Source organism: Hemiscyllium ocellatum, chromosome 16, assembly GCF_020745735.1.
Source record: "Hemiscyllium ocellatum isolate sHemOce1 chromosome 16, sHemOce1.pat.X.cur, whole genome shotgun sequence".
In the NCBI taxonomy this organism is placed as follows: Eukaryota; Metazoa; Chordata; class Chondrichthyes; order Orectolobiformes; family Hemiscylliidae; genus Hemiscyllium; species Hemiscyllium ocellatum.
In genome coordinates this window covers 12,558,299-12,581,028 of record NC_083416.1, presented here as the reverse complement: position 1 = coordinate 12,581,028, position 22,730 = coordinate 12,558,299, and the positions used below count along the sequence as shown (strand labels likewise).

The 22,730-nt window shown below is 44.4% G+C and overlaps 1 protein-coding gene across 6 annotated transcripts in view; it reads left to right on the top strand.

Annotated features, from left to right (window-relative positions):
- Positions 1-22,730, top strand: part of ebf1a (EBF transcription factor 1a) — a 482,981-nt gene that overhangs the window by 445,145 nt on the left and 15,106 nt on the right. For all 6 annotated transcript variants that reach the window (XM_060837039.1, XM_060837040.1, XM_060837041.1 and 3 more), the window contains 3 exons: positions 9,097-9,162; positions 9,942-10,119; positions 18,052-18,231. In XM_060837039.1, coding sequence (XP_060693022.1) covers positions 9,097-9,162; positions 9,942-10,119; positions 18,052-18,231 — 424 coding nt within the window. The remainder of the gene's footprint in view (positions 1-9,096; positions 9,163-9,941; positions 10,120-18,051; positions 18,232-22,730) is intronic.

Below are 22,730 nucleotides of genomic sequence, written 5' to 3'. Positions count from 1 at the left end.
AGAGTAATTGGCATCTGTCAGTAGTTTGAGTGTGGCCTCTACCTTCACATTAATACCAAGGTCTGGAATGGTACATGAGCAAAATCAAGACTTTGCAGACCTCGCCATAGCTTGTCATTGCTGCCAGTGGATTACCCACCGCACTTTGTGCAGTCCAACTGTAGATTGGCGAGGGAATCAATTGACATCTACCAGGTCCCTGTGTTTCCTGAGCTTTCCATCTTCATACAACTTTGTGTCCACTGCAGTTGGAAAGCGCTGACATAATTTCCTCAATTAGAGACAAAGAAAACTGCAGATGTTGGAATCCAAGGTAGACAGGCAGGAGGCTGGAAGAACACAGCAAGCCAGGCAGCATCAGGAGGTGAAGAAGTCAATGTCTGAAGAAGGGTTACACCCGAAACATCGACTTCTCCACCTCCTGATGCTGACTGGCCTGCTGTGTTCTTCCAGCCTCCAGCTTATCTACTACATAATTTCCTCAGTGGTTCAAAAGCTAATAGCTAGGAATTTCTGCCTTTCTTCTGTGGTAACAGCATCAGGATGGGGAAGCCTTGGTTAGCATGTGTAACTATGTGGAAAGCACCATTCTTACCCAGGATGACAACTTATCCTGGTTGGTACCAGGTAGCGGGTCTTGGTTCTGCTGCAGGTAGCATGATTCCAATTGATGCATGAGATAGTTGGGTAGCAGATAGCTTTTCTTGATTGGAGAGTGTCTCCTGCTTTGTCCAGTCAACATGGTCCTAGTTGGGTAGTGACTAACGCGTTTCAGTTGATTGTGCATAACGTTTGTCCAGGCGGCATGTTTCAGTTGGACAATGGATGGTATTTCTTGATTGGGCAATGGGTACTGAGTCCAGGTTGGGCAGTGGGTAAGATGTTCTGCTTGGCCCAGATGGTCTGTGCTGGTTGATCCAGCGCAATGCAGTCAACTGGGTGCCCAACCAAGCTTTCTGAATGCATTGGCACTGACCCCTCCTCACCCACAGCAGAGTGTACACATTCAACATGGCAACACACTGCCATACTCACTGATGGAGAGTGAGCACTCGGGCCAGGAGCAGTCGGCAGGGCATTTGACCCTTACCAGCTCCAGGTCACTGGTGTGAGGGGAGGGGAGCGCGTTTTTTTTTAAATGATGGGGCAGTGGGGGCGTGTGCCAGAGGTTGCACCCCTAATCACAGAAATTGAAAGAAATAAGAGGCAGAAAGCATCAGCCATTCGATATGCATAAAGAACTCTTTGAATTGTAAGTGGCTGTTAGTGGAAATGCTAACAATTTCACTGTGTACTGTGCAGGATTTAAAAATCCAGTAGCTTGTCATCAGAAAATAGACTGAAAGATTTTTGAAAATGTTGACGTTGACAGCTAAATGAATGTAATTATGTTACTAAAGTGTTTTACCTTCTTTCTAGGGGCCTTTATATATACAAACACTTAAATAGTGCCTGGAAATTGGCCATAACTACTAAGTTGCCTATAGTGACTACATTATTTTATATGAGGTGAATTTTAACTATAATTAATGTTCTTGTTGTTAGAATATAGAATAAATCCTATAAGTCTTTTACTGCTATCTTCATGCTTTGATGCATTGCTTACACACAGACTGTGAAAAGTGTTATTTGTAACATTTGCTGTGCCTGACGGCCCAGACTTGCTCAGACTCAAACACCGTTCTCTCACACACTGCCTCACTTAAAGGTGCAGCGACTGAGTTCTTTTAGAAATCTCTGTTTGTGTGGCAGAGTCTGCAGAATGGGAGAGAAGGGCAAGTCCTGGTTACTACCACACAGAAGGCACACTTGATGTTAATTACAGAGCAGGATCCTCTGGCCTCCCCCTCTCCCCAGTAGTTCCTGTGTTTGTTTTTATGTATGTGTGTACATGCATGTATGTGTGTCTGTATTTGCATGTATATGCATGTATCTGGTGAGCCTATATGTGCTTGTTAGCGTGGATTTGGTGTTTATGTCTGCACATATGTGTGTGCCTATATAGATGTCCATATGCACGTCCACATTATGGGTTTTTGCATGTGCACATTTGTGTGCCTGTTTATGTTCAGGAATGCATGTTTGTATATGTCTCTGTGTGTGAGTCTATATCTATGTATCTGATGAAGGGCTTTTGCCCGAAACGTCGATTTCGCTGCTCGTTGGATGCTGCTTGAACTGCTGTGCTCTTCCAGCACCACTGATCCAGAACCTGGTTTCCAGCATCTGCAGTCATTGTTTTACCACGTCTATGCATCTGTGTCTGACTGCGTTAGGATGGGTGTAAGGCTGTGTACGTGAACTAAACTGGACCGTTTCACCCTCCAGGCCTCAGTACTTTTCTGATACTCACTTTCTGGGCTCTCAAGTGACAAGGGGTCATTTGAATAAGGCCAGATTCCATAACTCCACGAGCGACAGCATCTTTGAGGGAGAAACTGCAAATCCTCCCAGGGCAGTCAGTAAATATCGTTTTGAAACATTTTAGTTTTCCAACAAGAAATAGCTCGAGGAGAAGTATTTCTGACTGAAAGCATCTCCTTATCTGGGTTCCTCTGGTACCATGCTTATTATAGGATTCAATATAAGCAGTCTTACTTTTAAATAAGTATTTCTCTTCAGTTCCACCAGAACCCAGTGCTTTGAGGTGACTATATGCTTTTTCTTCCTGCACAATGCCCACTAGTTTGATAATTCCCCATTAAAAGGCCTGTACATCATTCTCATGTGTTTGATATTAACTTTCTTGCATTTGTGAGTCTCTGAGTAGGCGCCAAAAGCATTTCTGTACCAACGGTCAGTAGGTCACAACCACAGGCAAAGTCTGCGCTGATAGCCCACTGCAAGCAGGGGAATCAATGTGCCAACATGGTTCATGGTGACATTTTGTCCTTCCTTGTTCAACATCTCTAATGCTTGGCTCCCTCAGTGTACGCAAAGGTGTAGCTGTCAAACAGTTTGCCAGCTGCGCAACCTCTATGAGGGTCCTTGCTGTGGAGCGGCCCTTTCAATAGCCCTGTGATTGGTGTTTACTGTAGATACCCTCCCACCCCAGTCACGAGTTGCTGACCCCATTCGCTCTGAGAGTGGCCATTTTCTTCTCTATTGCGCCGCTTCAATTTCTGGCAAGGTGAAAGGTTAACGATGAGCGCTCCCCTGCCAGTAACTTCCAGCCTTATTTCCTTCTCAGTATCCCTTCCCATTGACCCACAGACATCGCATCTTCCCTCCTCCTCCCACCCACCACCTGCAACCAAGGTTCCCCTCCCAACCCATGTATCCGTGTCTACACCGGCCTACCTTCCCATCCTGCCCCTGTCAGTCCAATTGTGGTCACTTAATGAACCCCTAGCCACTTGAATGTAGGCTACTCCTGACCACAGGCGACACCTCCACTCCCACATTACACCCTCCCCAGCTCAAGTTTCACCGTGTCACCTCCACCCCTTGTAAATCCTGCTTAAAAAGTGAAATGCAATGCTATCCTTTATTTTGAACAGAATTGAACACAAAGGTAAGGAATCCTGCTTCAGTTATTGATGAGACCAAGGATGTTGCCAGGGTTGGAGGATCTGAGCTGCAGGGAGAGGCTGAACAGGCTGGGGCTGTTTTCCCTGCAGCGTCGCAAGATGAGGGGTGACCCTATAGAGGTTTACAAAATTATGAGGGGCATGGATAGGATAAATAGACAAAGTCTTTCCCCTGGGGTCGGGGAGTCCAGAACTAGAGGGCATAGGTTTAGGGTGAGAGGGGAAAGATATAAAAGAGACATAAGGGGCAGCTTTTTCACACAGAGGGTGGTACGTGTATGGAATGAGTTGCCAGAGGATGTGGTGGAGGCTAGTATGATTGCAACATTTAAGAGGCAATTGGATGAGTATATGAATAGGAAGGGTTTGGAGGGATATGGGCTGGGACGAGATTGAGTTGGGATATCTGGTCGGCATGGACAGGTTGGACCGAAGGGTCTGTTTCCATGCTGTACATCTCTATGACTCTAAATAATACACTGCTTCCTAAGTTGCCAACATCCCTGCAGCACCTCCTCCCAGCTCCTCCCCTGTTCAGCTCACTGCTGGTATTTTACCCACTGACCTGCCTAAAGTGTCTGCTCTCACCTTCTTTGGTTTTCATCTCTCAATGTGCACAAAGAAACCTTGCAGCATAGTGCCCTGTAGAAAGGTCAGTTGACCAGGATCTCCACAAAACGTAAGAACACCTGCTGGGCAGCGCCACACACATTGTGAGGTTCCTGGAATGTGCTACGGATTGCAACCAGAAAATCTTTTTCCCGCACACTCCTTGCAAATCTTTCTTTCCATACCTGTAGTTTGTTCCAGCTTCCTGCCCATTTGTGGTCTCCCTGCTGCCCACCCCTGGGTTTCTTATGGTGGACTGTCTGTTTTCTCGATTTCTACAGTTCTAGATGTCTGTTCCTTGCAATCATGTTTCTGATTTCAATCCTAACTGGCCTGGATTTAGTTTTGACTGTGATGTTGTCTTTTTCTCGATTCCCCTTTCAGAGGAAATGATTTGTCTGTATTTAACATGTTGCATCACCCTCACTTGACGCCGTTGATTTGTGTCATACTATTCCCACTCTAATCAAAGAACAATGTCATCTTGAATTAGAATTAGGTTTATTGCCATGGTACTCATGTTACAAAAGGACAGGAGTACAGTGAAAAGTGTACACTGTTGCTAACGCAGGGCACCATATTAAGTACAAAGTGCCTAGGCACAACTCTTACTTACAAAATGGGGAGGCCATGGCCTAGTGGTATTATCACTAGACTGTTAATCCAGTGACCCAGGTAATGTTCTGGGGTTTGAATCCCGCCATGGCAGATGGTGGAATTTGAATTCAGTAAATATCTTGAATTAAGGATCTAACGACTACTGTAAATCCATTGCGAATTGTTGGATAAATCGGTCTGGTTTACTAACGTCCTTTAGGGAAAGAAACTGCATCCTTACCTGGTCTGGCCTACCTGTGACTCCAGACCCACAGCAAAGTGGTTAACTCTTAACTGCCCTCTGGGCAATTAGGGATGGACAGTAAATGCTGCCTGGCCAACGATGCACTCATTCTGTTAAAGAATTTTAAAAAACCCAAAAAAATAGAGGAAGCCAAGAAAAAAACATTGCACTGTATTAAAGAGATATAGATAGTATAAATACCTGAACAATATAAAGAGCAAGCTGAGAGTGCAATCCAGTCTTGATCTTGCCAGTCCTGTTTAATGAGACAGTAGACAGTCTTATAAGTTGTTCTGATATGTTAGTGTAAATTTTTGTTCTCATCGAGGTGTTCTTGCGATTCTGTTCTGATGAAGACAAGGCAGCAGCTTCATGACAAGTGTCTGATTTCTCAGCAATGATTTGTTTTATGTGGGAAAATTACAGCAGTAGCTCAGTATTTGAAAGATGATACAAGATGAGCTACTATTGTCTTGCCTGAACATCCAAAGTGGTAGAGATTTCACAAAGTTCATTGTGCTCTTGGGACCGGGGCTGTCCAAAAGCTGTTTAGTAGTGAATACAGTCGCTCTAAATGGCTAAAAGCAATTTACCCACTGCAGCATGTAGTAATTTGTATCAGGAAGTTATTAAAAGCAGGAAGGAGAAATCATAATATGAGCCATTTAGGATAAGGGTTTTTCTTTGAGTCAGAAAGTCTTTCTGGGTCTTAAAGAAGAGGTAGGGAGTGTTGGGTCTTAAAGGGCATTTCTTTCGGTCTTTACTTTTCATGGGACATTGCTGGCAAGAATTGTTGCTCATCCATAATTGTCCTGGACCAGTGTGGCTTGCCAGACTATTATCAATGATTGGAGTCAAGTGCTTTGCTGTGAATTTCCTTCCTTCCTTAAAGAACACTAGAGAATCAAATTTTTGTGAAAATTGACAGTAAGTTCATGGATTCAAATCCTAAACCAATTTTAGATTTATTTATTAAATCTAAATTCCTGCAGCTGCCTTTGTAGTTTTCACACTTACTTCCCTGTGCTTGTGGATAATAGTGATGTGACCACTATACCGACATCTCTCTTGGAATGAGGTGACTGAATTCTTCCTTTATCCTGAGCCCTATGTAAGGGATGATACACGAATGATTACTGATGCTTTTCAATCATCCCTTCTTAGCCGACTTTAAGATGCAGTTTTGGGGTAGCCATTTTGTGTGATGTTGTCTAGCCAACATTGACAAAGGCCCCTTTCCAACCGCATCCATCGGGCAAATTCAAAAACTTAACCACATGTACCAACAGATTGAAGAACAGCTTCCTCCCTGCTGATACGAGACTTCTGAATGGACCTTTCAAATTTTAAATTTATCTTTGACCTCGCTCTTTGCGCATCTTCTCTGCGCTGTAACATTGCTTTCTTTGTTCTGTCCCAAATGCAGGTATGATCTGCCTGTACTGCACACAGAACAAAACTTTTCACTGTACTGAGGTACATGTGACAAAAAATAAATCAAAACAAAATCAAAGAACTGTCACAATGACACTGAAAGGCTTTGTTGAGAACTCCAGTTAAACAGAGTTGAAGGAGGTGTTGCTGCCAATATTTTCCTCAAATATAGGTCCAACACAGTAGCAGCTGAAAATGTGTTGCTGGAAAAGCACAGCAGGTCAGGCAGCATCCAAGGAACAGGAGATTCGATGTTTCGGGGCATAAGCCCTTCTTCAGGATTCCTGAAGAAGGGCTTATGCCCGAAACGTCGAATCTCCTGTTCCTTGGATGCTGCCTGACCTGCTGCGCTTTTCCAGCAACACATTTTCAGCTCTGATCTCCAGCATCTGCAGACCTCACTTTCTCCTCCAACACAGTAGCAGTACTACTGCGGTTCCTTAGGAGCTCTGCAGATCAATAGCACAAACTGAGTGGAAATTCTTACTTAACTGGACAGGGACAAGAGGAATTGTCTCTTCTGTTGATCCTAACCTGTCATATAAAATGGAGCTGATTTATGCAGGGTACGCGATGGTGAAATTGACAGCAGGATGCTTTTATTTCAAAAGGTGATTTTGTCTTTGGTAGTACGTTTATTAAAGTTACGTGTGTAAATACAACTGCCAGTATTTTGTCAGTGTTCAATTCAAGGGCATTCTGTGAATTCATCTCAACTATTCAGTTCAATATCAGGAATTGTTGTTCTGAATTTCATTAGCCGATAATGTGACAGAGCTTAGATCTGTTTTGTTTAAACTTGAGAACTGGAGTGTTTGATTGTGGGAAAGGCTATTTCATTGTATTTTTGTCTGAATAAACTTGCTTAAAACTTAATTGGGTGGCACTTAATGGAGCAGTTTGCTTTCTGGCTGGACGGACAAACTAAGACCCGCATTGCCTGTATTCAGGTGGGCACAGCAAATGCCAGTTGGACACTTAACTGGATCAGAATGAGATGAAAGTGGGATGGAAGACCCAGGAATCGGGGGTGGGAGGAGGTGGGAGGAGGTAGGAGTGTGGTGAGATGGAGTTGATACTGGTGCAAATGTAACACACCCGATATAGAACCATAGAAACCCTACAGTGTGGAAAAAGGCCATTCAGTCCATCAAATCCTGGGAACTGGCAGTCAATTAATGGCTGTGAAGTTTCTGGCTGCTATTACTAGTAAATCCACCCAAGGCCCAGTTTCTACCAGACCACCATGGGGTAAATGACAGCAGGATGGGCTATTTGAAGTGATGGTGGGCTGGGGGGCGGGCGTGGTATTTGGAGTGGCAAGAGGTAAGGCCTGGCACGTAACTAGATGCTCCACCACATGGTGCCAAGTCTGTTGGTCAAGTTCTACTCTGGCAATGCAGCACTTATTCTGACTTCTCAGTGAAGTGCTGTGAGAGTGCTGCATTGTCAGAGATACTGAATGAACATCGGATGAAATGTGAAAGGCAGACCCCGTCTGTTGCCTGCTCTTGAAAGATCCGTGGCACCACCTGAAGAGCGAGGAGGTCCCCTGGTGCGACTGAGCTCCCTCAGCAATATTAAAGCTAGTCACTGTTTGTGGGATCTTACTATGCATTCCACGCTGTGTTGGACCACAGGATAACCGTGACTGCCTTTCAAAAATAACACCCTGGAGATGAAAAGGTGCAATTGCATATCGAGAAATGCAACCTCTTGTAACGCTGGGGAATATTAATACACAAGGAAGTTGTCCAAAAGTGATCACAAAAGAAACAAAAAGGTAAATTATAAAGAGAAGATATATTGGATGTTAAATTGAAAATTCAGGATATATGTGCATTTGTGTGAACGTATCAATAATTTTAAAACATCTACTAAAATGTTGGCACTATTATGAATAACCACCCATACAGTCCCCACTGGCTTTTTAATTTTAAGCAGTTTCAAACCACAGGGAGTTACTCCATTGATAAAAAAAAGGGATTGTCAGCCAATTGCCTGTACTCTGCAATAATAAGTCTGGATTGCTTTGTTTGCAGAATGCACACTGCACACAGGCAGGGAGGGCAGCTGTTTGTCTGGCTTCATGGCTTCCCGCAGGAGAATCGACGTTTCAGGCATGAGCCCTTCATCAGGAAGGGCTCATGCCCGAAACGTCGATTCTCCTGCTCTTTGTATGCTGCCTGACCTGCTGCGCTTTTCCAGCAACACATTTTTCAGCTCTGATCTCCAGCATCTCGGTCCTCACTTTCTCCTTCATGGCTTCCCATCAGCCTGTTGGGTGTCGATAAGTCAAGCAGGCCTGAACATTGCCCGCCCCGGGCCTATGCTGACATAGCTGCTGTCAGCCCAACTAGCGGTTACAGCGGCTTTCGGTTTTTACATCCTCCTGCTAAACACCGGGAAAATGACTCAGGAATCCAGACCCAACTCCTTGCTTGTGAACGTGACTTGGGGGCAGGAACAATCTCCGAGAGGTCTGGCAGAAATGTGGGTGCTGATGGGGTTCTGTGTGCGATGACGAGCAGAGAATAAAATCTGATTTGATGCCAAACGGGCACCAGACTTGGATCTGGAGCCAATCCATTCTCACTGTGTCACATAGATGCAAAATGATCCATGAATCTGAATAGTCGTGAATCAAAATGATTGATTGCCAATTGTCCTTTTCTTCCACAGGAGGTTATACTAAAGAGGGCGGCTGACTTGGTGGAGGCGCTTTATGGAATGCCACATAACAACCAGGTAATGGTGGGCTCTGTATCTCATTGTTTAAGGATAACACATTGGCAGCAAGGGCTGGGGGCAATGTGGGAAGGAGGAATCTGAATACGTATTACTGGGTGATTGAGGGATAGGGTATCCTCTGAGGGATGTGGGAAAGAGATATAGGATTCTGAGGGATGTGGGAGGGCAATACAGGATTCTGAGGGATGTGGGAGTGAGGGGCTGGATTCTGAGAGATGTGGGAGTGAGATACAGGATTCTGAGGGATGTGGGAATGAGGGTTTAGATTCTGAGGGATATGGGAGTGAGATACAAGATTCTGAGGGATGTGGGATTGAGGGGCTGGATTCTGAGGGATGTGGGAGTGAGATACAGGATTCTGAGGGATGTCGGAGTGAAGTACACGTTTCTGAGGTATGTGGGAGTGAGGTACAGTATTCTGAGGAACGTGGGAGTGAGGGCCTGGGTTGTGAGGGATGCGGGAGTGAGGTACAGGATTCTGAGGGATGTGGGAGTGAGGGGCTGAATTCTGAGGGCTGTGAGAGTGAGATACAGGATTCTGAGGGATGTGGGAGTGACGGATATTGGAGATTTAGGGACCTTGACAGCCAATGAATGGTATGGAAACAAAACCTGGTGAGGGGAAGAATAAGGTTAGGAGGTTAACAGTGCGACTGATTAATGCTTTTGCACACCAATATATCTTTGTTTAAATACTTTCTACCTTGCTGGCAGTCAGCTTATTTCTCTTGTGCTTACAGCTAACAACTTTTCTTTTTCTTCAAAATGCCTGGCAGGAAATAATCCTGAAGCGAGCAGCTGACATTGCAGAGGCCCTGTACAGTGTGCCTCGGAACCACAACCAACTCCCAGCTCTCAGTAACACATCTGTCCATGCAGGGATGATGGGGGTCAACTCCTTCAGTGGGCAGCTGGCAGTCAATGTGTCCGAGTCCTCTCAAGCTGCCAATCAAGGTAAGGCTTTGACACACTGCATAGAGTTGTCTCACACCACCACCATCCCCCCATCCACAACAGCTCCACCTTGCGCACTCCTCTCATTGGAGGGAGTGATTCCACAAACTGCCACCGAGAATTTTCAGGTTGCCCATTCTTACAGAAAGTCAAAATCAGTTTTGCGATTATATGCTCACATTTTTATTTCTGAGGGGTGGTGAAGTGAGGGTGGAAGTGAATAAGTGTAGCAAGACTCAATGCAGGGCCCCTTGCTGTTCATTATCTATACCAATGATTAGACTCATGTATAAAGATGTTTACAAATGAAGTAGAAACTGATCATGTGACTGACAGCGACGGAGAACGCCATAGGATATGTGGTAGATGCTAATGATCAGGTCAGGTGGGCGGAAAGATAGCAAATGGAAAACGATTGAGAGAAGAGTGAGCTAATGCATTTGGGACGGACAGGCACATCTGGGAGTACACAATAAATGGTGGGATTCTGAGAAATGTAGAGGACGTAGGGATGTTAAGTGCATGTGCTAAAAGTAAACTGGTAAGGAGCCAGGCTGGAGTGGATAGGAAGAACCTATTTCAATTAACAGAGAGGTCAATAGCCAAGGGACACAGGTTCAAAGTAATTGGGAGAAAGATTAGAAGGGAATTGATGAGAAATTGTTTCATCCAGGTTAGGTTCTGGAACTCCTGGTTTGAGAGAGTTGTAGAGGCAGAACCTGTCATAGCATTTAAAAAGTAACATGAAGCATTAGCTCCCTTGAGGTGCCGTCACCTCCAGAGCTCTTGAGTGAAGAGCTGGAAGGATAATTCTTTCTTTAGACCACAGGGAAAAGATGGGCCAAGTGGTTTTATTCAGTGCCATTATTCTTCTTTGTTTTGGTTTTCTGTTGAATGTGCAAGCAAAAGCAATTTCCTTTCTCAAGATTCGATCTGGAGGTTGTATTCCCTGAGATTTAGTATCGGTTGTTTTGTCTTGTTAATGACTAGCAAGTTACTTGTGAAATGGATAACTTTAAACAGTTATACTATATAACATAACTTTATACAAGTGCTTGTAATGTATTACTTAAAGCACACATTAGATGCTATTGTAAGCAGTAATCATACAAATTATACACTGAATACCCTACATACGGTCATTATAATGTCCATACTGTAGCATAGAATTTTTACATGCAGTAATATCAATACATCCCTTGGAGCACAGATTAAACTTTAGCATAATACCTGACTTTAAAAGGTGGATACTTGATTACAGTAGAGTTTTGTGCTACTTTAAGATTTAATTTTAGCAGTGAGCATTTTGTAAACACTTTCTGTTGACAAATGCTATAAATAGATCTTTCTACTAAAATAGCTTGACAGGATTTGGTGAAAATTTGCACGACTTTTGGAATGTGATCATGATGCTTGCGAATCGTGTCAATAATTATGGGTTGTTGTTTAGTTTAACTGCCTTTAATCTGTCGCTTCCTTTCTGGGGCTTTACCGATGCTCAATATAAACACTGACTTTTAGTGATTTTCTTTATATAGCCCTCTCTTTACCTCACTAGATTTTGAGGCTAAAATGAAAAAACTGAAGGGCAGCCCCATATTGCATCGCCAGCAAAAAACAAGGACAAGTTTATAGTCAGCAGAGAAACTGCCTGTAAAGATAGGCTTGGATTTTCCATTAGCCAATAGTTTTTTTTTCTGAAGTATCAATACGGATTTTGCTCAGGGACCCTGTGGAATCCCCAATGTAGCAGACTCTGAGGGAATTGGACATTTGTGTCTTTATTAACTACCAACCAAAGCTATAAAGGTGTCCATGGATATGCTCTTTGGACCACATTGACTTCCAGAATGCAAACATCCCAGGAGATTAACCAGTCAAGGGTGAATACATTAGTGGGTTCTGATGGATATCCTCCCATCTCCTCGATTAACATCACTTCTCCACTCCATGATGTTAAATCACGATGCAACAATTTGTCGACAGTCGTAAGATTATAAGAAATGCCAGCAGGAAAAGGTCATTTGGCCCATCGAACCTGCTTTCCCATTCAGTAATATCTTAGCTGATCTGATCTGGCCTTCACTGCACGTTCCTGCCAGTTGTCCCCATTGCCCTTGGTAGCCTGATTCAGTCTTTGATATCTTCAACAGCCTCCACTGTTGTGTGCGGAAGAGAGTTCCAAAACTTAATGACCCTCTGAGAGAAGAAATTCTTCCTCATCTTGGCCTTCAATTGGAAGCCCATCAGCTTTAAGCCATGTCCCCTGTTTCTAATTGCCCCATGAGGTGATAATCTCAGTATCTGCCCTGTCATGTCCACTCAGTTATTTTCTATGTTTCAATTAGATTGCCTCTCATCCTCCGAAACTCCAGTGATTTTGGCTCAACCTTCCCGCATAAGACAAACCCCTTAAACCCTTCATCAAGTACAGCTTTGATGAGGAAACTCCCATCCTTGGAGATACAGCTCCATCTTCTCAAACCTGAATACAGAGGAACCTCGATTATCCGACATTGATTATCCGAATATCAGATTATCCGGCAAGATCGCAAGGTCCCGACGCGCGCCTTAACTATGTTATCTGACATTTGATTATCCAGAATTCGATTAATTGAACAAAATACTCCCTGCCCGTGTCCTTCAGATAATTGAGGTTCCTCCGTTTTTAATTATGCCATGTTGCGTTCTCTCTTTTTTAAAACAAATGTTAAATTTGACATGAATGAGGAGCTTCCTTTTGTGAATTACTTTGCTTATGAAAATGAATGCTGTCTAAGCCAGAGTTGTAAAGCAGAGCCAAAGACAGGCACTGATGGAAAAGGGAGAACGTGAGGAATGCAGTTGCTGGAGATCGATGGAAAAGCTCAGCAGGTCTGGCAGCATCTGTGGAGAGAAATCAGAGTTAACGTTTCGGGTCCGGTGACCCTTCCTCAGAACTCTGAGCAGAGTCAAGTCTAATGTAGCCCATTGATGTGCCTCAGTTGTAACCTCAGTAAGGCACAGTCTATCTGTGCCAGGACAAATGTCCATTTTTCCATCTGACACCCCTGTTTGGAGGTGATGGATAATTAGTGTCAAATCGCTTTTGTGAGCCGGGGGTGCGGGCTTCACAGAAAGGATTGATTTGAGAAATTTTCAAACTTGTTTCAACTTAATCCACTAAGAACAGGATCGAGAGAGGAGCTACTCCCATCAGAGCTGTCCAGGTGAGATTTGAGACCACCCTCTGAATGAAAGGGATACAGCATAAGTTAATTCCACTCTTCCATCCCTTGGGGTGATCTTGGTTGGAGAACAGCTTTCTTCTTCTCTTTTCCTAAGGGAGGGTCTCTGCTTTGCTGCAGATTGCATACCCCAATTCATCATTTTCAGTCGTGAAAATGGTTCCGTTTAAATAGACAAGTCCACTGTAGCCTAATGAGGTAAAAACAATGACTGCAGATGCTGGAAACCAGATTCTGGATTAATGGTGCTGGAAGAACACAGCAGTTCAGGCAGCATCCAAGGAGCAGCAAAATCGATGTTTCAGGCAAAAGCCCTTCATCAGGAATAAAGGCAGAGAGCCTGAAGCGTGGAGAGATAAGCTAGAGGAGGGTGGGGTGGGGAGAAAGTAGCATAGAGTACAATAGGTGAGTGGGGGAGGGGATGAAGGGAGGAGAGGGTGGAGTGGTTAGGTGGAAAAGCAGATAGGCAGGTAGGACAAGTCCAGACAAGTCATGGGGACAGTGCTGAGCTGGAAGTTTGGAACTAGGCTGAGGTGGGGGAAGGGGAAATGAGGAAACTGTTGAAGTCCACATTGATGCCCTGGGGTTGAAGTGTTCCGAGGCGGAAGATGAGGCGTTCTTCCTCCAGGCATCTGGTGGTGAGGGAGCGGTGGTGAAGGAGGCCCAGGACCTCCATGTCCTCGGCAGAGTGGGAGGGGGAGTTGAAATGTTGGGTCACGGGGCAGTGTGGTTGATTGGTGCAGGTGTTCCGGAGATGTTCCCTAAAGCGCTCTGCTAGGAGGCGCCCAGTCTCCCCAATGTAAAGGAGATCGCATCGGGAGCAACGGATACAATAAATGATATTAGTGGATGTGCAGGTAAAACTTTGATGGATGTGGAAGGCTCCTTTAGGGCCTTGGATAGAGGTGAGGGAGGAGGTGTGGGCGCAGGTTTTACAGTTCCTGAGGTGGCAGGGGAAGGTGCCAGGATGGGAGGGTGGGTTGTAGGGGGGCATGGACCTGACCAGGTAGTCACGGAGGGAACGGTCTTTGCGGAAGGCGAAAAGGGGTGAGGAGGGAAATATATCCCTGGTGATGGGGTCTTTTTGGAGGTGGCAGAAATGTTGGCGGATGATTTGGTTTATATGAAGTTGGTAGGGTGGAAGGTGAGCACCAGGGGCCTTTTGTCCTTGTTACGGTTGGAGGGGTGGGGTCTGAGGGCGGAGGTGCGGGATGTGGACGAGATGCGTTGGAGGGCATCTTTAACCACGTGGGAAGGGAAATTGCGATCTCTAAAGAAGGAGGCCATCTGGAGTGTTCTGTGGTGGAACTGGTCCTCCTGGGAGCAGATACGGTGGAGGCGGAGGAATTGGGAATACGGGATGGCATTTTTGCAAGAGGTAGGGTGGGAAGAGGTGTAATCCAGGTAGCTGTGGGAGTCGGTGGGTTTATAAAAAATGTCAGTGTCAAGTCGGTCTTTATTAATGGAGATGGAGAGGTCCAGGAAGGGGAGAGAGGTATCAGAGATGGTCCAGGTAAATTTAAGGTCAGGGTGGAATGTGTTGGTGATGTTGATGATTTGCTCAACCTCCTCGCGGGAGCACGAGGTGGTGCCAATGCAGTCATCAATGTAGCGGAGGAAGAGGTGGGGAGTGGTGCCGGTGTAATTACGGAAGATCAACTGTTCTACGTAGCCAACAAAAGAGACAGGCATAGCTGGGGCCCATACGTGTGCCCATGGCTACCCCTTTGGTCTGGAGGAAGTGGGAGGATTCGAAGGAGAACTTGTTAAGGGTGAGGACCAGTTCGGCTAAACGAATGAGAGTGTCAGTGGAAGGGTACTGTTGGGGACGTCTGGAGAGGAAACAATGGAGGGCTTGGAGGCCCTGGTCATGGCGGATGGAGGTGTAGAGGGATTGGATATCCATGGTGAAGTTGAGGCACTGGGGGCTGGGGAAACGGAAGTCTTGGAGGAGGTGGAGGTGTCTCGAACGTATGTGGGGAGTTCCTGGACAAGGGGAGATAGGACAGTGTCAAGGGAGGTAGAGATGAGTTCAGTGGAGCAGGAGCATGCTGAGACAATGGGTCGGCCAGGGTGGTCAGGCTTGTGGATCTTGGGAAGGAGGTAGAACCGTGCAGTGCGGGGTTCCCGGACTATGAGGTTGGAAGCTGTGGGTGGGAGATCTCCTGAGGTGATGAGGTTCTGTACGGTCTGGGAGATGATGGTTTGATGATGGGGGGGGGGGGGGGGGTCTTGGTTGAGGGGCAGTAGGAAGAGGTGTCCTCGAGTTGGCGTTTGGCTTCAGCGGTATAGAGGTCAGTGTGCCAGACTACCACTGCGCTCCCTTTATCTGCTGGCTTGACTGTAGCTTAATGCCAAGGAAAGGAAAGGAGTTCCAACCGGACATTCTGGGGTTACAGAATAGCAACATCAACCCAGGCAGCAACTTCAAAATAGATTTTAGAACATTTCAAATGTTTATATATAAGACTGGGGAAAAGTCAGGATTCACTAAACTCCAAAGAGAAGGATTGATCAGTACCTAACGTGGTATATTAGATGCTGCTTCACAAGTCTGCTGTAGCTAGGCAGTGAGTAATTACTCTGCCTGTGTAGCATCAGTATTGCTATTTCTCTACAATAACAATGTGTGACTGCAGTGTGTTTTTTACTTCGATTGGTCTCCCTCTGAACTCTTCCATTCTTGGCACTTTTTTTGTGATGCGACTGAGCTAAGACTTGCACGTGATCACATGAATTAGGAAGCAGGCCATTCAGCCCCTCTAGGCTGCCATTCAACCCCAAACCCATATTCCTGCCTACCCACCCCCAGATCATCTTTCCAACCCTCGCTCAACAAGAATCCATCCACCGCTGCTTTAGTAAAAAATGAAAAAGCTCTCAACTTCCAAGAAGAGTGTTCCTCATCCCTCTGAGGGATATTACTTCAGCTCTGTTTTGGACATGATCTTGCTCTGCTCCGAAAGCTAGTGCTTCCAAATAAACCTGTTGGATTATAACATGGCGTTTTGAGGTTTTTGACTGTATTAGATAGACAACTCCTTATTTTTAAATGGTGACCCATTGTTCCCGAGTCTCCTGCAAGTGGAAACCTTCTCCCATCAAGGGCCCTCTGATGTCTTAAAATGAAGTCACCTCTTGCTCTCCTGTACTTCTACGGTACAAATCCAGCCCTTCCTCATGAAATAGTTCACCCATTCCAGCTTTGGGACTAGCCAGCTTTCTCTGAACTCCAATGTCTTCACATTCTTCTTTCAACAAGGTGATCAATGCTGTGCTCAGTACTTCAGATGATGTCTCACCAGTGCCTTACACATAAAATGTAGAGAGACAATATATAATAATGAGTAACAGATGCATAGAGACCTGGACCTATTAATGAGTTGGATGTACACAAATCATTAATAATGGCAGGACAGGTACAGAGAGCTGTTAATAAAGCATGCAGTATTCTAGACTTTATTAATAGACACATAAGAGTACAAGAGCAAATAGTTAAAAATCACGCAACATCCGGGTTATAGTCCAACAGATTTATTTGGAAGCACTAGCTTTCAGAGGGCTGCTTCAACAACCACCTGACAAAGGATCAGCCCTCCGAAAGCTAGTGTTTCTAAATAAACCTGTTGGACTATAACCTGGTGTTGTGTGATTGTTAACTTTGTCCACCCTAGTCCAACACTGGTTCCTCCAAATCTAGAGCAAATAGGTTAGAATGAACTCATATATGACATGAGTTAGACCACAGCTATATCAATGCGTGCAGTTCTGTATAGAAAGGATATGAACCCATTGAAGGAACTGTAGAAGAGGTTCACAAGATTGGTTCCAGGGTTGAAGCAGTTCAGTTATGAGGATAGAGTGCAAAAGTTGGAACTGACTTCCTTGGAGAGAAGGCTCAGAAGAGATGTGATGGAAATTTTCAAAATCACGATGGAGAGAGCATATAGGGAGAAACTGTTTATTTCTCCATTTTACAAGAAAGGATCAAGAACCAGTGGGAGTAAATTTACAGGGTTTGGCGAAGTGAGGGAAAAAAACACCTGTTGACACAGTGAGTTGTTCGTGACTAGAATGTACGGGTTGGGAGTGTGGTTAAGGTAGCTTCGAATGGGTTGCTGGAGAAGGCATTTAATAATTATTTATAGAAAACAATATGAACAGGTAGACGCTGGACAGTTGGCAGTAGATCAAAATGCTCAGTGCGTTGGGTGGGCCAAATGGCCTCTTTCTGCATTGTGGCAGTTCTGTGAATGGCACAGTGGCTCAGTGGTTAGCACTGCAGCCTCACAGCACCAGGCACCCAGGTTCGATTCCTGCCTCGGGTTTGTGTGGAGTTTCTACATTCTCCCCAAGTTTGCTCTGGTTTCCTCCCACAATCACAAAGATGTGCAGGTTAGGTGGATTGGCCATGCTAAATTGCCTGTAGTGGTCAGGGATGTGTAGGTTAGGGGTAAATGTTGGGGAATGGGTTTGGGTGGGATACTCTTCGGAGGGTTGGTGTGGACTTGAAGGGGCTAGATCCACGCTGTAGGGATTCTATGAATTAGCAAATGATGCCTGGTCAATTTTATCAACATTCCTGTGTTTTAGCTACCAGCCCTTTAAAGTAACAAAGAAAAAGAATATAACTGAGATCACTAATAACTGCGAGAGAGAGAGAGATACTGACGATGTGTGCTTTTGTATCCCTTCTTCAATAAAGGCTTTACTCGCAACACAAGCAGTGTGTCTCCTCATGGATATGTGCCGAGCTCCACCCCACAGCAGACAAGCTATAACTCTGTCACAACGAGTATGAATGGATATGGGAACGCTGGGATGTCCAACCTGGGCGGCTCTCCAGGTTTTCTCAATGGATCTGCTGCCAATTCACCATATGCCAGTAAGTAAAAAAAAAGGCACATACCAGACCCTACCCTTATTAGAATTGGCCGCACCGTCTGTCCATTATCTTCTCTTGCTGGGTACTCACTCAATTGAAGCGGCATTAGTGTTATGACCCCCACGATGCACAATGGACACACCCAACATCTTTTCTGTATTTCTCACTCAATGACATAGTTGGCTCAACTGTTAAAGTAAAGTTTCTCTTCTATTTCAAGCAAGGGGATCATGTTACTTAATCGGGAACCATGTCGTGCCTGAATTGAGAACTTTGATAGATAGTGCCGAACCATTTGTACTGTAAGGTAGAACCTTTCTTGTCAATTTTTGGCAAGAGCCAAGCTCTCAGCTAGAAGGTTATCCACCAGGAAGTCCCGTTGAGGACATTGTGTTCTAAACGGTTCACTTTATCACAGATTCAGAACAGAAGTAGTGCAGAGAGGAGATACATTCCTCATAACTCTAGACTGGAGATGGTTAACTCAAATTGATTTCGGGACCAGATCAGCATTTACATGCAATCATCTGTTCAGAACAATCCCTGGGAGTTTCCTGTGGGGATCAGAAGAATCCCTGAGGAAATTCCGAAAAAGTCCACGGGACTGTCGGTAAAATGGGAAGATAAAAGGCATGTGTTTGCAACCTCGGGTTTAGATTTACTCAGTGAGGATTCAGATCGAGTTTTGATTGTTCTGTCAAGTCTAATAGAACATTGGGTGTGAGTCTGTTTGCAAAAGGCGACCTTCTCTCCTGCGAGTGGTGCAGAGATTCAGACTGCTTCTCCAACTCATGTCCACTAGGACCTGACCTGTTCAACCGTGACCCAGCTCAATCTAGACAAATGAATAGTCGATCCAGTTTAAAAAAGGACATGGATGTGAGGGATGGAAAATCAAAACACCCTGTGGATGCTATAATTCTGAAATAAAATGGGAAAATGTTGGAAAAATGTCAGTAGGTCAGGGTAACACTCTTGGAGAGAATACAGAGTTTATATTTTGGATTGATTGAGCAATAGGGGCTAGTAGAGGATTTAGAAAAAGAGTCCAATACCAGAATTTCTTCAAAGTTAACAGCCATCTCTTGCAATAAACATTAGAACAATTTTGTGAACAAGGTAAAGCACCTTACATTAAGAGACTTAACATGTAAAAAATATTCTCTCATGCGCGGCCATCACTTGATGCCCATCCTGAATTGCCCTCCAATAGTATGACTTGGCAAGGCCATCTCAGAAGGCAATTAAGAACCAACAACATTGCTATAGGATAAAAGCAAATTACTGTGAATGCTGGAAATCTGAAACAAAAACAGAAAATACTAGAGAAACTCAGCAAGTCTGGTAGCATCAGTGGAGAGAAACAGAGTTGACATTGCAAGTACAGTATGATTCATCTTCAGAATTTATTGTGGGTTTGGAATCACATACAGTCCGCATGGGGCAAGGATGGCAGATTTCCTTTCCCAAAAATATTTCTATCGGGTGTCTAGAGCCAGTCAGTGGGCACCATTTGGAATCAGACTTCAATTCCAGGTTTTATTAATGCCCACAAAATGCATTTTGGGATTTGAACCTGAGTGGCCAAGGAATTAGCCTTGGGGTGTTGGACTATGATTTTAGTGAGAGTTACCTTGATACACCTTCTCCTCTCACACATTCACATATGACCTCAACAGGTGGAATACAGAGTTGTTCAACATTATGCTGGGTAGGGGATTAAAATGAAGTCACCCTAAGCTTGTAGTTACGACTGAATGAATCATGAGTGAACAAAGGAGGTATGTCTAATTCTGGCCACCCACCAGCCAGGCCTTCTCTCTGACAGCACACATCTGAAAATCAGTCCTTTTGTTCATTCAGCAATTGCACTCTTTGTAGTGAGACCTGCAAAGACTCAGAATTGAGTTGATCTTGTCTACTAATATGTGACTACAATAGAACTACTTTGCCTCATCTTATGACATCCAGTGGTGAGATTAATTTAACATGTAGTAGGCTTTAGATAATCTGAACTCAGCATCTAGTAACTAAGGGCCAAAACTGGATCTGTAATGTCAGGAAGATAGAAACCAAATGTAGTTTTCAATATTCCCATTCTGTGCTGAACGTGTTCATTTCAACCAATATAATTGATTGAGTTTTTTTGAAGAGATGACAAAGATGATTAATGACAGCAGAGCAGTAATAGACATTGCCTCTACGGACTTCAGCAAAGTGTTTGACGAGGATCTGCGTGGTAGAATGGTTATTAAAGTTAGCTCACATGGGATTCAGGAAGAGCTAGCCAATTGGATACAAAATTGTCTTGAAGGTAGGAGACAGAGGGTGGTATGGGAGGGTTGCTTTACCGACTGGAGGCCTGTGACCAGTGGTGTGCCACAAGGATCGGCGCTAGGTCCATTGCTTTTTGTCATACATATACACTATTTGAGTGTGAATATAAGAGGTATGGTTACTAGGTTTGCAAATGACACCAAAATAAGTGGTGTTTTGCACAGTGCAGAAGATTATTGCAGAGTACAATGGACTCTTAATCAGATGGGCCAATGGGCCGAGGAATGGCAGATGGAGTTTAAGTTAAAGAATGGCAAGCTGTTGCATGGTAGGGGCTTCTTTCCCGGGAGCTTCGGAGGCTGAGGCATGACCTTATAGAGGTTTATAAAATGGTGAGGGGCATAGATAGGGTAAATAGGCAAAGTCTTTTCCCTGGGGTGGGGGAGTCCAGAACTAGAGGGAATAGGTTTAGGGTGAGAGGGGAAAGATATAAAAGGGACCTAAGGGACACCCTTTTCACACAGTGGGTGGTGCGTGCATGGAATGAGCTGTCAGAGGAAGTGGTGGAGGCTGGTACAATCACATTGACAACATTTAAGAGACATCTGGATGAGTATATGAATAGGAAGGGTTTAGTGGGCTGGGTGCTGGCAAATGGGACTAGATCAGATTGGGATGTCTGGTTGGCATGGATTAGTTGGACCGAAGGATCTGTTTCCATGCTATATAACTCTATAATCATTGAATTCTGATGATTTACATATGTGTGAGTGTATTACATGCAGATGTTAGGTGGAGTATTGGAGATCTATCCTACCCTCTAGAGAAGAAGCAATAATGAGTCACAATGAAGTGTATCAACAGGTGACAGCATCATTTTACATAGAAACCTGAAAACCAGGAAAAGACTTATCGCTCCATATATTCAGTTGGCTCTCAAGCATTGTTGGCCCTACCTTCTTGTCATCCATCAGCCCATGTTATTTATTTATCCTCGCCAGTAATGTCTGTAAACATTCAGGCCTTATGTTAAAATGGGACAAGTTTCCTGGAAGGATCCAGATGGTTCCTTGCCGTTGTTACATCAGGGAGACCTCCTTGTACTATCAAATTGTGCAGCACCTCTCAGGAATTTCTCAGCTTACACAAAAGGGCTCATTGATAAACTAATGCGCAGAAACCATTTTCATTCCATTGTTGCTGTCAGTGTTGAATGTTTACTATTTTATGTATTGTCTTCCGATGCACTGCACTGTGGCGAGGAGTTTGTTAAATGTTCGAGTCCCCACCTGCAACATCAGTGGTTTAGCAACCATTTAAAATAACTGGGTTATCACTATAATAAAACTACAGGTCATTCTGCTGTAATGCACGTTTGTTAACACGTGTTTGCTATGACACGATTGTCAAATTGGGGACACTGTTTCTAAAGCGGGAAGTATTAAAGTGGGTATTGGTTATAATGTGATTCCGGCCCTGTCAGTTTAAATGGTGCTAATATTGTGATTTTCTTATAACATGGGATTGCATGACAATGGAACTACTGCCTTATAGCAGAACTGACTGTATCACAAAACCTAAGCAAGCAATTTAGATCCCCTCATAAACACACGGAGTCTCATTGCTATTCCTTGAAATTTCCAAATCAAATTAGCACTCAGTTTCGAACACCTTGTTGATTAATGCCATGTAAAAATGTAGAGCCGATCTGCACGTTAGCAGAATGGTGTCAGTGACCTGATGATTTTGTAATTCTACAATGGAGCCTGTTCAGTGTAACTCAATGCTTCAGCTTTCTATAATGTCCAAGCATAGGAACTACAGCTGATCTGTTACACTTCGATATTTGCTCTTGGGCTTGATTGAACTTCACAGCTGAAGGGGTTGGTGTTCAGCTGCAGGGAGTTCAGAGCACTGCTTCTTACGGGCTGGCCAAAAAGGGGGACACTGTCTCCTTAAAACACAGGGGAGGTTGGTGGATAGTTCACTATTGCCCATAGCTGCCTGACCTGTCCCACCTCAGTCAGACTCTCTAATTAAAAGGCGTCATTCTTAATTCAATCAATAAACTAATTGCGTAAGTAATGATTAAACAAGCAGCACTTTGCTCGCATTACAAGGAGCTGAGATGACCTTAGCTGAAGACGTTTTTCTATCTCTGGCTGCGGTTTGCCTAGCTCTAATTTTCATCAATCGATGACTTCTTTTCTCTTGTACCCACG